The sequence below is a fragment of the Mauremys mutica genome, chromosome 1, assembly GCF_020497125.1.
Source record: "Mauremys mutica isolate MM-2020 ecotype Southern chromosome 1, ASM2049712v1, whole genome shotgun sequence".
Lineage (NCBI taxonomy): Eukaryota > Metazoa > Chordata > Testudines > Geoemydidae > Mauremys > Mauremys mutica.
The window spans coordinates 353,628,623-353,640,169 of NC_059072.1; the positions used below are offsets into that span (position 1 = coordinate 353,628,623).

General features: G+C 44.5%; 1 protein-coding gene across 1 annotated transcript in view; it reads left to right on the plus strand.

Moving 5' to 3' along the window:
• The window catches only part of PPME1 (protein phosphatase methylesterase 1), a 40,542-nt gene extending 29,239 nt beyond the window's left edge, over positions 1-11,303 (plus strand). Inside the window, exons 6-14 of the mRNA XM_045022226.1 lie at positions 1,885-2,039; positions 2,790-2,880; positions 3,336-3,401; positions 4,195-4,330; positions 5,210-5,339; positions 6,037-6,081; positions 7,322-7,386; positions 8,394-8,461; positions 10,071-11,303. Coding sequence (XP_044878161.1) covers positions 1,885-2,039; positions 2,790-2,880; positions 3,336-3,401; positions 4,195-4,330; positions 5,210-5,339; positions 6,037-6,081; positions 7,322-7,386; positions 8,394-8,461; positions 10,071-10,089 — 775 coding nt within the window. The 3' untranslated portion in view covers positions 10,090-11,303. The remainder of the gene's footprint in view (positions 1-1,884; positions 2,040-2,789; positions 2,881-3,335; positions 3,402-4,194; positions 4,331-5,209; positions 5,340-6,036; positions 6,082-7,321; positions 7,387-8,393; positions 8,462-10,070) is intronic.
• Positions 11,304-11,547: the final 244 nt, after the last annotated feature.

Here is an 11,547-nt window from a genome sequence, read left to right on the forward strand (position 1 = left end):
AAGGTTGAGTGTGACTCTTGACCGGTTTGGAACCACTATGTTGAGAAAATGCGTCCTGCATAGAATGAGACTTTCAGGCATGGTGAGAGCTGCTTAATCAAATTGCAGTGACCTGCTTCTGAGTGCAAACCCTTCTTTTGTGACAAGCTGTGAGAAAAGCAATTACCTTCCACTAAAAATACTATAAAATACCCACATTTAGTGCAGAGAGATTCTCCTGAAGGTTACAAAGTCCTTCCTACTAACAGACCCGCTTGGTTTGTTCCAGGGAGGCCATCTGTGAAATAGATTTTGACTTATTGTGCACCTGATTGCTGCTTCTCACATCCCGTCAGCTCCTAATGTGCATGTGGGTGTCCTGAGGAGCTGCCATATGCAATGATCGTTTTACAGATCTGGAGCAGCACTAATATGGGACCAAACAAATAGGCAGCTTTTCATTGTAAACCTTCCTGCCCTCCTAACGATAGATTTGAAAGCTATTTCCAGTTTGTCTTTAAACTGGAGCACTAAACTGTCACTAACTTGTCAGATTCGTAAATCTTCCTGCATTTTCAAAGGAAACGGTTTTAAAAAAAAAATCAGATATTTAAGTAATTTTCTTACCTGTTAATACCTTTAAATTATTCTTCACCACCGATGCTGTGTGCGCCTGTTTTTCTAGTCTCTCTACTCAGACAGAGAAAACAAGCTAGTCAGACTTGCTGTGTGACTGTCATGCACTAGGCATAATGCTCTTTGTGTTTCCAACACATAAGAACGGCCAGACCGGGTCAGACCAAAGGTCTCTCTAGCCCAGTATCCTGCCTTTCCCCAGGTGCCCCAAAGGGAATGAACAGAACAGGTCATCGTCATCCCCTGTCACCCATTTCCAACATGTATGGTGAATTGTTACAGCCAAGAAAGCCTGTGTGTGTGTGTGTATATATATAATATATATACAACTTAAAAAAATTTTTTATAGTGTCTCTTAAACTACTTACTATCCTCTTTTGAAAAGGGGCTGAGGCACTGCAGTGCCAAGTGTGTTCTAAGAACTTGAATATAACAATATGCTTGGTGCTTTGTCTTCATACCAGTCCGTAATGTCTCTGCCCCAAAGAGCTTCTCTTCCAGAGAGAACGTTTTGCTTCTGTTCTGCATGCCCAGCCTCTTGCAATCCTGGTGGCTGGGGTTTTGTTTAGGTTCTCATTGATTAGGGTTGAGAACGCAGAAATAATAACTGGAGATAAAACTTATTATTAATCTCCTAGAACTGGAAGGGACCCTGAAAGGTCATTGAGTTCAGCCCCCTGCCTTCACTAGCAGGACCAAGTACTGATTTTTGCCCCAAATCCCTAAGTGTCCCCTTCAAGGATTGAACTCACAACCCTGGGTTTAGCAGGCCAGTATTCAAACCACTGAGCTATTCCTCCCTCCCTGATGCCTCCTGACCCTAGTTTATTCTCTCCTGCAGGAGAATTGATTAGTTCTCACCTCACCTGTAGTTCCTTTTGTGCTCCACAGACCTGGGGCAGGGTGGTCTGGTCTCCCACTTTAGACGGATTTCCTGTTAACGGAAATGGGAATGACATTCTTATCCCTGATTCAGGAAAGCACTTGTTTAATGTTAAGCATGTGCTTTGAGGGCTTTCCTGAATCCCTGGCCACTGATAAGAGAATGGACTTCCATATCTATTACCATTGGGGCAGATCATCTAACTTAAAAGGCAAGAGTGTGCAAAGAAACTCAGTATTAGGGAAGAGTAGGAAATAAAAGCAGAGGGTTCGGAGAACGTTTTTCATATTGAATTTTTCCATTTCCCTGCCGATGCGTTTTTACAAATCTGCTTCAGAAACACAGTGGGGAAGGATGCCAACCTTCTGTCTCTCTTCATTTGCCAGAGATGTTGGAAACGTGGTTGAAGCTATGTACGGGGACCTCCCCCCTCCAATCATGCTGATTGGGCACAGTATGGGTGGGGCCATTGCAGTGCACACAGCAGCATCCAATTTGGTACCCAGTTTATTGGGTCTTTGCATGATTGATGTCGTGGAAGGTAAGTGGTAGGTCGTTTTTTTGTTTTTTTAAATGTCCTTGAACAGTGTCATGTCATGTTCTTCCTCTCTCCTCCCCTATTAACTTTGTTGGGCCTGGGAGGTCTTTCTCTATTGTGTTAACTGTATGACGGTTTGTCTTCTCTCTAATGGATATGCCAGCTATAGTATAGTATAGTTACCTTAACCTTGGGCTTCTGTTTTGGTTTTCCTAGCTGGACTTTTCCATTTGATTTTGTTTATCATGATTGCAGTGCGACACCCATTCTTATAACCAAGACCACGATCGGTGGGGAGTGTCTTACAGAACCGTATAGTATCACCGCTGCTCTCTGCTGCCTAAAATATCAGACCTGTTCAAATATGACATGTTAACCCTCTAATGGCAGCAGCATACAAAACTATAAAAACCCTGATATTTATTACAGCTAATGGAGGTTTTGCGGATAGATTTATTGTAACGATAGAAAACCTGTAAGAGCTGTTAAAAATGTGGATGAGGGAAGCAAAGAACTTACAAATTTGCTGACCTGGAAACCAGTTTTTGGAAAAACTGTGTGAAAGCTGGTTTGGAGCAGCTGGGTCTAGTTCACGACTATAACTCTGTTAATCAACTTCTCATAAATCCTGAAATTTGCCTCAGTTCTCCCCCTCACACAGTTCACACGGTTATATATCCAGATCTTTGAGAACCGTTGGGAAGGATGTTGTCAGATGTTGGGATCGTTTAAGTCAAAACACTTTGTTTTTAGGCACAGCCATGGACGCACTGAACAGCATGCAGAATTTCTTACGGAGTCGTCCCAAAACATTCAAGTCAATTGAGAATGCAATTGAGTGGAGGTAATGGGCAAGTTTGTGTACTCTTCAAAACTCTTCATTGTAATTCTGCAATTGAGCTTGGAGGAAGGGTGGTCTTGTGGTTAAGGCATTGGATTGGCGCGCCAGAGACCCGAGTTCTATTCCTGACTACCAATGCAATTCCCACATCTGCAGAGTGGGCATTATACTTCACTGCCCTGCAAGGGCATTGTGAAGATAGTCATTAACGTTTATGAGACGCTCCTATCACAGTGATGTGAGAGCCATATAAACATCTCGATAATCGTAGCATGCTGGGAACTCCAGTGTTTGTATGCCACATCTCTGTATTCAAGATGAGTGCTCGCAGGGTGAACTTGGGAGTGCTCCTATTATTACTGGACCCGTTAAATATTGAATGATACTAGATTAATGTACCCAGTTGACCCTTGATGTTTGATCATTTTGATTCCCCCCTTTCCCCTTTTTTTTCCTAGTGTAAAAAGTGGACAGATAAGAAATCTCGAATCAGCCAGAGTTTCTATGGTTGGCCAAGTCAAACAGTAGGTTTTGTTTTCTAAAACTTTCTTAAATGTTTTAAGACCCCAAATTGGTAACAGAGCATATGTGAGCTTAAAAGAAAAAATCAAATCAATCTTCTAGCAGATATCAGCCCCTCCTTTTACTTACCTGCCAAGGCTGACCACAGTGGGTGAGGAGAGTAGGACTAAACCATTTACAACCATCCACGTTCCTATGGTTAGGAAGGCCCCAGCAAAATTTCACTGGGGTAGGATGTAATTACCCATCAGGGATAAAAAAAATTTCCTGTGCAAAAACCATTTGCACATGCAAGTGATAGAGTGCAAAATAACAGGTGTGCAATGGCCCATGCAAGATGTGCTCACACCAATAGACTAGCTGGATGCCCCTTCAGAAATTTGGCCCCTAAATTCCTCCTGCCAATTCAACTGAATATAGTATTTTTCACTTGCTGTGCTCCTGCTGCTGTGCGTTGTTAAATAGCTCTCCGTTGCACTCCGAAGGTGGTGGAGCTGAGTGGTGATGAAAGTAATCTGTCTATTGCATTGTAATCCTGTACGACACCATGATGCTTGCCAGCAGCATCCGATATTTCTATTGTTTATATTTCAGTATTGTCATTAAAAAAAATAATTTTGCTCGTTTGACCTGGACTCTTCCTTTCTTTCTCCTTGATGTGGTAGAGTCTCAGATCAGCCAGTCTCTCTGAGAGAGCCAATTCTATCCTTTAGGTGCAGGCGGTCTCTCCTAGAATCGTTAAGATGTTGCTTTTCACAATGGAAAAGGAATCAATTTCCAGTCCTATTTTACCAGGTGTGAAGATGCTGCTAGTCCTGACGTCCCTAAAGCTATAGTGGAAGGGATTATTGAGGAGGAGGAGGAGGAGGAGGAAGAAGACTATGAAGGAAGAGGATCTCTTAACAAAAGGAAGAAGGAAGATGATACAGAGGTGGGGAGTTTCACTGTGTTCTGCTGGAACTAATGTCTTCACTAGTCTCTTCATCTCTAGGGTATCTGGAGATCTCCAGGGAGTAAGAAGGCAACCATGCAGCCAGCAAAGGAGATGCTTCCATGGAGCTAGGTGCCTGTGAGACAGCATGTAAAAGTTCTCCAAAGAAGGAGTAATGAGCAATTGTGCAACTCTCATTCAGGGCCTTAGTGTAAACAGGAGTTACTCCTGTGACCTCATTGCTTACCCCAGGTCTGAGTTTAGGCCTGGTCTCAGACTGCTGGCTGCATCCTGAGTTACCACTTGAAAGTGTTTCTAGATGTTCATGAACTTGGCCATTCTACGTAGTCTAGAAGAGAACTACTCTCCTGCCCAGTAAGTCACTGTGTGCTGGGTCCTGACTCTATTTCATCATATTATAAAGGCTCATCAGTTTCTGCTGGGTGGTATAGACCATGTGACCTAACGGTCTTAGTCCGTAAGTAAAGCTATTAGTGCACGGTGCTGCAAAACTGTATCTTGCCCAGGCTTCGCTGACGGACAGGTCCAGGTGTTTTTTTGTGTGTGAATGTTTAGTTCCAGTGAAAGATGGCAGATTGACAGTCCTGGAAATTGAAGGTGTCTCTTGCTCAACACACCAGGTACAGCATGTGCAGACCCATTAATTTACTGTGACGTGGAGCGAGCCCGGTTAGGATTAAGCAGATAATCCAGTCTGCCGAGCAAGGTTGCCTAGTTAGGGGGACAAACTGACATTAGAGTCACGTCAGCGTTTGACTCTGTGCTTTTACTTTATCTTCCGAGTCGCGCTTTGCTGATTTTATTCCACACTCGTTGTTTCAGTTGAATACTAACACTGAGCTCTTTGTCCCCTTGTAGACAAAGAAAGAACATCTGTATACATGGCGAATCGAACTGTCGAAAACAGAAAAGTACTGGGATGGGTGGTTCAGGGGCTTATCTAACCTCTTCCTCAGTTGTTCTACTCCAAAGCTGCTGCTTTTAGCGGGTAGGTGTTTCCTTTTTCTCCCTAGTTAGAGCGGTCATTCACTTTGATAACATTCAGCCTGTATTTTAGAGGTGGGGAGGTAAGATAGTGGTCTGGGCATAATAAGTCTGGCTTCTATCCTGGCCCTTCTATGTACTTTGAGAGATGGGGCAAGTCATTTAGTGTCTCTGCCTCTACTTCCTCCTCTGCAACATGCACATGGGAATTGTGGGATTAGATGTGTGTATTGTGACATTGTCTCAGCTGTCTGACAGGTGTTGCAATTGTAGGATTGAGCTAATGTTCTGCTAGGAACAGGATTGAGACCCAAGCCAACCCACAGGGCTAATCACTTAGTTACTGCAGACCTGGGCTGGATTTGAACTCGTGACCTGAAGGTGAAAGGATCAGTAGTCCAAGACCAATCCCTATCGCCCTCCAGTCCCCTGTGATCGGGAACACTGAGTCTCCCATAGTTGAGTGCCATTTAAAGATGTCTGGGAGGATGGATGGATGAATGTTCCTTCAAGTTCTTGGCAGTGATCCTCTTCTGTCACTGTATGCTCCTGATTTGCAGCAGGGGAACAGCCTAGTAGGTGTCAAGATGCTGTTTCTATTCCATTTTTCACACCAAACATCTTTTGCAAAGTCTTAGCAGGAACTGACTAGACACTCTCTCCCTGGCTTCTCCCTAACGCATCTGTTTGCTTTATTCCAGGTGTTGACAGGCTGGATAAAGATCTAACAATTGGACAGATGCAAGGTAAATATTTAATACTGCTAGCTATAATGCTCTTTCAGGGGATAGTTTATGTTGCAGAGAGTGAAAGAGAGCTGGAGAAGAAGGCTGAAATGGTCCTGCCCAGGGCAATCTATATTGAGACAAACAAATATTAAAGAATGTAGTTAATCCCCAGAGTAACAGTGTGATCCCTTGTCTATGATTCTCTCTAATGGAAGCTAGAGGAGTTATTAGATCTTGCCAGTCACCCTGGTGCTAATGCAGGGCTGTGGTAGTGCTTTTGTTCAGACTGGTATTAAATATTCAAGTGATGGGGCTTTGTCATGTCTCATGGGGATCATTCAGTGATTTTCAGTCTTGCCATTAGGAAGCTTTTCCTGATTTTCAGTCTGTTTTCTTTTAATTCCATCCCATTGTGCCTAGTTGCACCACCTGGTGCCACCTGAAACAATCAATCTCTCTCTCTCTCTTTCTCTCTGGTGCAGGCAGACTTCTAATAATGCTTGAGAGACGTGGCAGGGGAGGTAATATCTTGTACTGGACCAGCTTGTGTTGGTGAGAGAGACAAACTTTCGAGCTTATGACCTGAAGAAGAGTTCTGTGTAAGCATGAAAGCTTGTGTCTCTCCAACAGAAGTTGGTCCAATAAAAGAGATTCCCTCATCCTTTGTCTGTATAATGTCCTGGGACCGACACAGCTACAACCACCTCTAATAATGTAACATTATTACTTTCTCCGTCCGGTCCCCATCGCTGATTTCTTTGGAAATCGGATATTGGAAGGGAAAATGGATGATTGGATAAAGGTGCTGGTGTGGTAGGTCTGACAGCTACATTCATGTCAGGAAGACGGGATGGCATTTAATACGAAGCTCTCGGGGAATCCGGGATTAGGAAGATAGTGAACGAACATGGTTTTAGTTAGTTCAGAGCTCCTGCACAAGAAAGAAGGCAAGTTCTTGCCTCCTGCAGAAGCTTTGTGTTCTACATATGCTGCTGTTTGACATCTGGTGTCAAACATAGCTTCCCGAGTCCTCATCAGCTAGATACGACAGTGAGGGTAACTCGTGAAGAGTTTGAGATCTCTAGTAGAAACGTCCATAAAAGCGCAGAATATTTTTGCACCTTAACAAGTTCAGTCCCTGCCTTTTAGTCTTTATAGTGAGTTGGCTTCTGCAGTCGCATGTAACTCATGCCTGAGTCATTGCCAGGCAGGGAAACGTTCACTCTAAAAGCAGCTGCACTGACTGTTTGGTCTGCAGGAAAGTTCCAGATGCAAGTCCTCCCTCAGTGTGGCCATGCAGTCCACGAAGACGCTCCAGACAAGGTGAGCCGCAAAGCGGGGTGAGCTTTCGTAGCAGCCTTTTTACGAGTTAGAAGCAAAATGGGTCATCACCAATATGAAACCGAGGGCAAACCTCATAGGCCTTACGTGTACCACACCTATAAGGGGACGTGGTTACTGATAGAGCCGATGGGATTAAATCATATCCCTGAAGTTGGCTTGAGAGCCTGGACTGGGCAAGACTGTAGCCTGCTTGTGAGGAGACAGGTCCCACCTACGTTACAGCTTTAACTGCGTCGGGGGGCCAAGGGTGGCCTATAACTGACTCATGGCATGGGATTTTCCATCCTTAACTTCTCTTTTCCCTCCCCCTTCCAGCCTTTAGTGCAGGTGGCTGCTTTCCTGGAGGGATAATGTCGTATTCAAACTGAGTAGTTAACATTTAGAAAACTTCATATAACCATTATTTGTAGCAGTTTATGTACTGACAAACAGAGACTCGCTTATGCTAGTGTGCCAGTAAATGAAATGGTACCGTGGACTGAGCACGTCTGGAAATGAGCTTCTGAGTTCTTATCTCAGCTCTACTATGGACTGTGTGGCTTTGAGTCACTTTAACTGCTCAGTGCCTCAGTTTACCCCCTTGTAAAATGGGGATTTTTTACCTATCACAGTGAGATGTTTGGAAGAAAAGTTATTTGTAAAGCATGATAGAAGGAATTTGTTGCCCTGAGTTAATCGTTAAGGGACACCAACTTAAATCACAATTGTCTTTTTTTTTTTAACCTACTATAGTACATGCCTAAGAATTACTGTAACTGAAGAAGATGGGGGAAAAACATTTTTGTGGCGTTTGGTTTTTTGGTGGGTTTTTTTTTAAGTGTGCACTTTATGTATGGTCGGTTTCACTGTGAGAAATTTCACACAGAGGTGGGGGGGGGCTGTTTAAAATAGTGGGAGGAAGATGTACTATTTTGAAACTGACCAGACTTCAAGGTGACTATGTCCCTTTAAACTCTGATTCCTTCCCCCCCATCACCTCCCTTCAGGTAGCTGAAGCTGTTGCAACTTTCTTGATCCGTCACCGGTTTACAGAACCAATTGGTGGATTTCAGTGGTAAGGATCTCTGGGTGCTAGGGCTGCATGATTCTCTTCCTGATCCCCATGGGAAGTCTTGCCTGCCTTGTGTGTATCCAGGGTGGGGAGAGATGAGTATAACAAGTGGTTGGGTGGAAAGGGAAGTGAGGATCAGCTTGGAGCTTTAATGTCACATTAAAAGCAGCATGTCAGTATGCAGTCTAGCTCACACGCAGTATTGTATTTCATGTTCAGTGTGTAAAGATTTCACTGTCTCTAAACTTCTCCTATTCAAACCTACTGATTGTAATAATAAACCACTCAGACTTTGAGGGAGAAGACGACATGGGCCTGACCTAGCTGATTTCTTTCTTTGTGGTGGAAATCCTGATCCCTGATGGGGGCAAAACTAGCAATTGTACTGAATTTTTTTAAAACAGACCCAGTCACTGTAAATAGTTTACGAAGGTCATTCTTGGGTGGAGAGAATGTCTTCCAATTTCTAAACATGGCTATGGCTGTTCTTATAATCTGGATCTCTGTCATGGAAAAACGCAATTTCCAGCATGTTTCCTCTGCCAAGAAACATTTGCAAGAACATACGTTTAAAGCTTAAAGCGGCATACTTCGCTTCTCAGATCTCACGGCTGTGTCACCCACAATAGTCTAATGTAGTCCCCCGTCATAATGAATTTCAGGAGCCAAAGCTCCTCTCTTGGCAGTGTGGTTGATGAGCCTAGATAATGTAGAAAAAACACCAAAGGTAAATGGAATGAACAGTGCAGGCTGCTGCATGTTGACTCCCAGGGTCTCCTAATCATATTTACAACAACAGGGGATACTGACCTGTTGGTAGGGGGCATTGAGCTGCCAGAGGTACATCTGTCAGATGAGGTGTGAAATAGTGTTGTCCTGACCACCCGTCGTTACAGATCTGTTAGAAAAGGCGGGTTAACCCATGTGTCATGAGCAATTATTCCACTGTCCCAAAATTCCTCCTGAAGATTTAATTGAAGAAAAACTTTGGTTCAGAGTTACTAGGCCAAAAAAGTTATCGTGTTTCACCCCTGAAGTGACCGTATCTTCAGGGGAAGTGGTGTCAATGAGTGAGTGAACCCATCCCGTGCTCTTCAGGGTGAAAGGCGGGAGGAACGTAGAACTGTTAACAATATGAATCGGAAACCTGAGGAAAGGGTACAGGGTGTGGGTGTGCTGTAAAGCAATGGAAGCGGGAGAAGTCACCAGGGCAACATTATGCTGCGTCTGAGTCTGTAGCAGGCTTTGGCAAGCTATTGCTGTGAGGATTATAAGGCATTGGCTTGCTGTTGCTGCTATCATGGTTGTACTTGACAGCAGCTTCGAACGAGGTGTACCTGAGGGATGGGCAGTTTTATACCTACTGCGGTCTGCTGCTTTAAGCTATAGAGAGCAGGATAAAACTCTAGTAATAGCGAGAGCCGTGTATCTATATTGCTGTTCTACCTGCATGCACCTATCTGGGACATTGCCCATGAAGACTTAACCTACATTATAGATCCTTTGAGTTTCAGCTTTATTAGCATTAGTGAGTTACCTTGGGTGGTGTGGATTTGAATTCTACAGAGGATCATTGAGATTTAATAAACAATGCTTCTTCTCTCCCCGCCAGTGTGTTTCCTGGTTGTTAATAGCCTGATGTTCTCCAGCACTGAGTTCCATTGTAAATAAACTGCACCAGAGGCCACTGTGATGTATCCATATCCTTCTCATCTATCCAGTTCAGCAATGACAAGAAATTGGCATGAGATCAGTCCCATAGAGCTGGTTTCTAGGCATTTCCTTGCCGGAAGGCAGTTCATATCGGAGTCTTTGCGAAGCTCGTCGGTCTCCTGGACACGGGCTCCTCTCCGCTGCTGCAAGGAAAGACAACCTGAAACCCCGAGTTGTAGAACATCTCTCATCTCCATGAATCCTCAGGCTTTGTTGAACACAACCACTAAGGGGCTTTGGGCAGATCGGATTCCCCGAAGGGCATTGCAGCAAATCTGAAGGCGTCAGGATTTCTTCGTGGAACTATATGGGAAATGTCCCTCAAAAACTTTTTTTTTTTTTTTAAAGCATGTGAGGAACCGGCTTCTTTGAGAGTTTTTCATCTCACCAGGGCCGGCCGTATAATTTTAGGGCCTGTAAATTGTGGGGGAGAGAACCAACTGCGCTATGAACTGCCTTCCCTTCTAGTTCCACTAGGGGCGGGACTGGGAAAATGGGACCATGAGCTCCTTTGAGGGGTCCTGCTGCTTCCTTGACAAGTTCACTCCCGGGGTCTCTCTGGAGAATAGCCTCAGCACCACTCTATGGCAGGCACTTGGTGGCCTGGGGAAGCCACAATATCACCAGTAACATCATGATCTGTCACGAAGAGGCCGATGGCCATTCTCTGCTTGTGGAGGTTCTGCACCTATTGTTCCCGCACACAAGTGAGTGGAGATTCCTCCTAAAAACAGCTGCCCGAGGTGCCAGACTAGACAGACCAGGCAGTGGATGGGATGCTGAGCGAGCTAGCAGTAGGGAGAGAGAGGGACTTGGAGGAAAATCCCACCAATAGTCTGACCTTGGCCCAAGCAGTTGCTTGCCATGCATGTGTGAGGCCCTGCTCAGTGTATTGTGGGGAAGTCACTGTTCTGTATTTGATGTTTAGCACTGATCAGCTACAGGCCTTTATTCATGCAGTCGCTCTGAGAGAGAGTTTCTTCAAGGCACAGGACAGCGCTGGATAATTTGTTAGATCCTTCTCACCCCCTATGAAATCCCCCACGAGAGCAATAGAACACTTGCACGTGGAGCTGTTTGCAACAATATCTTGATGTTCTTGACCTAATAAAATTGCGGCTTTATTCCTTAACCCTTTCGTGCTGAGTGATGAAGTGACTCTGCTAGTTGAAGCATAGCTCTGTTACCCGCCTGGTCTTGGAGATGCAATGGCTGTGGGTGTATCCTAGTAAATCCTTGAGATTTGTGCTGTGCTGGTAGGGGAGGAGGGGAAAATGGCACAAATAGCAGGTAGAGCCCAGTCACGCATAACATTTATCCTGAGGGAGAACTACTGTTCTCCTCTTCTGTCTCATTCTCTCACACACTAAGGGCTT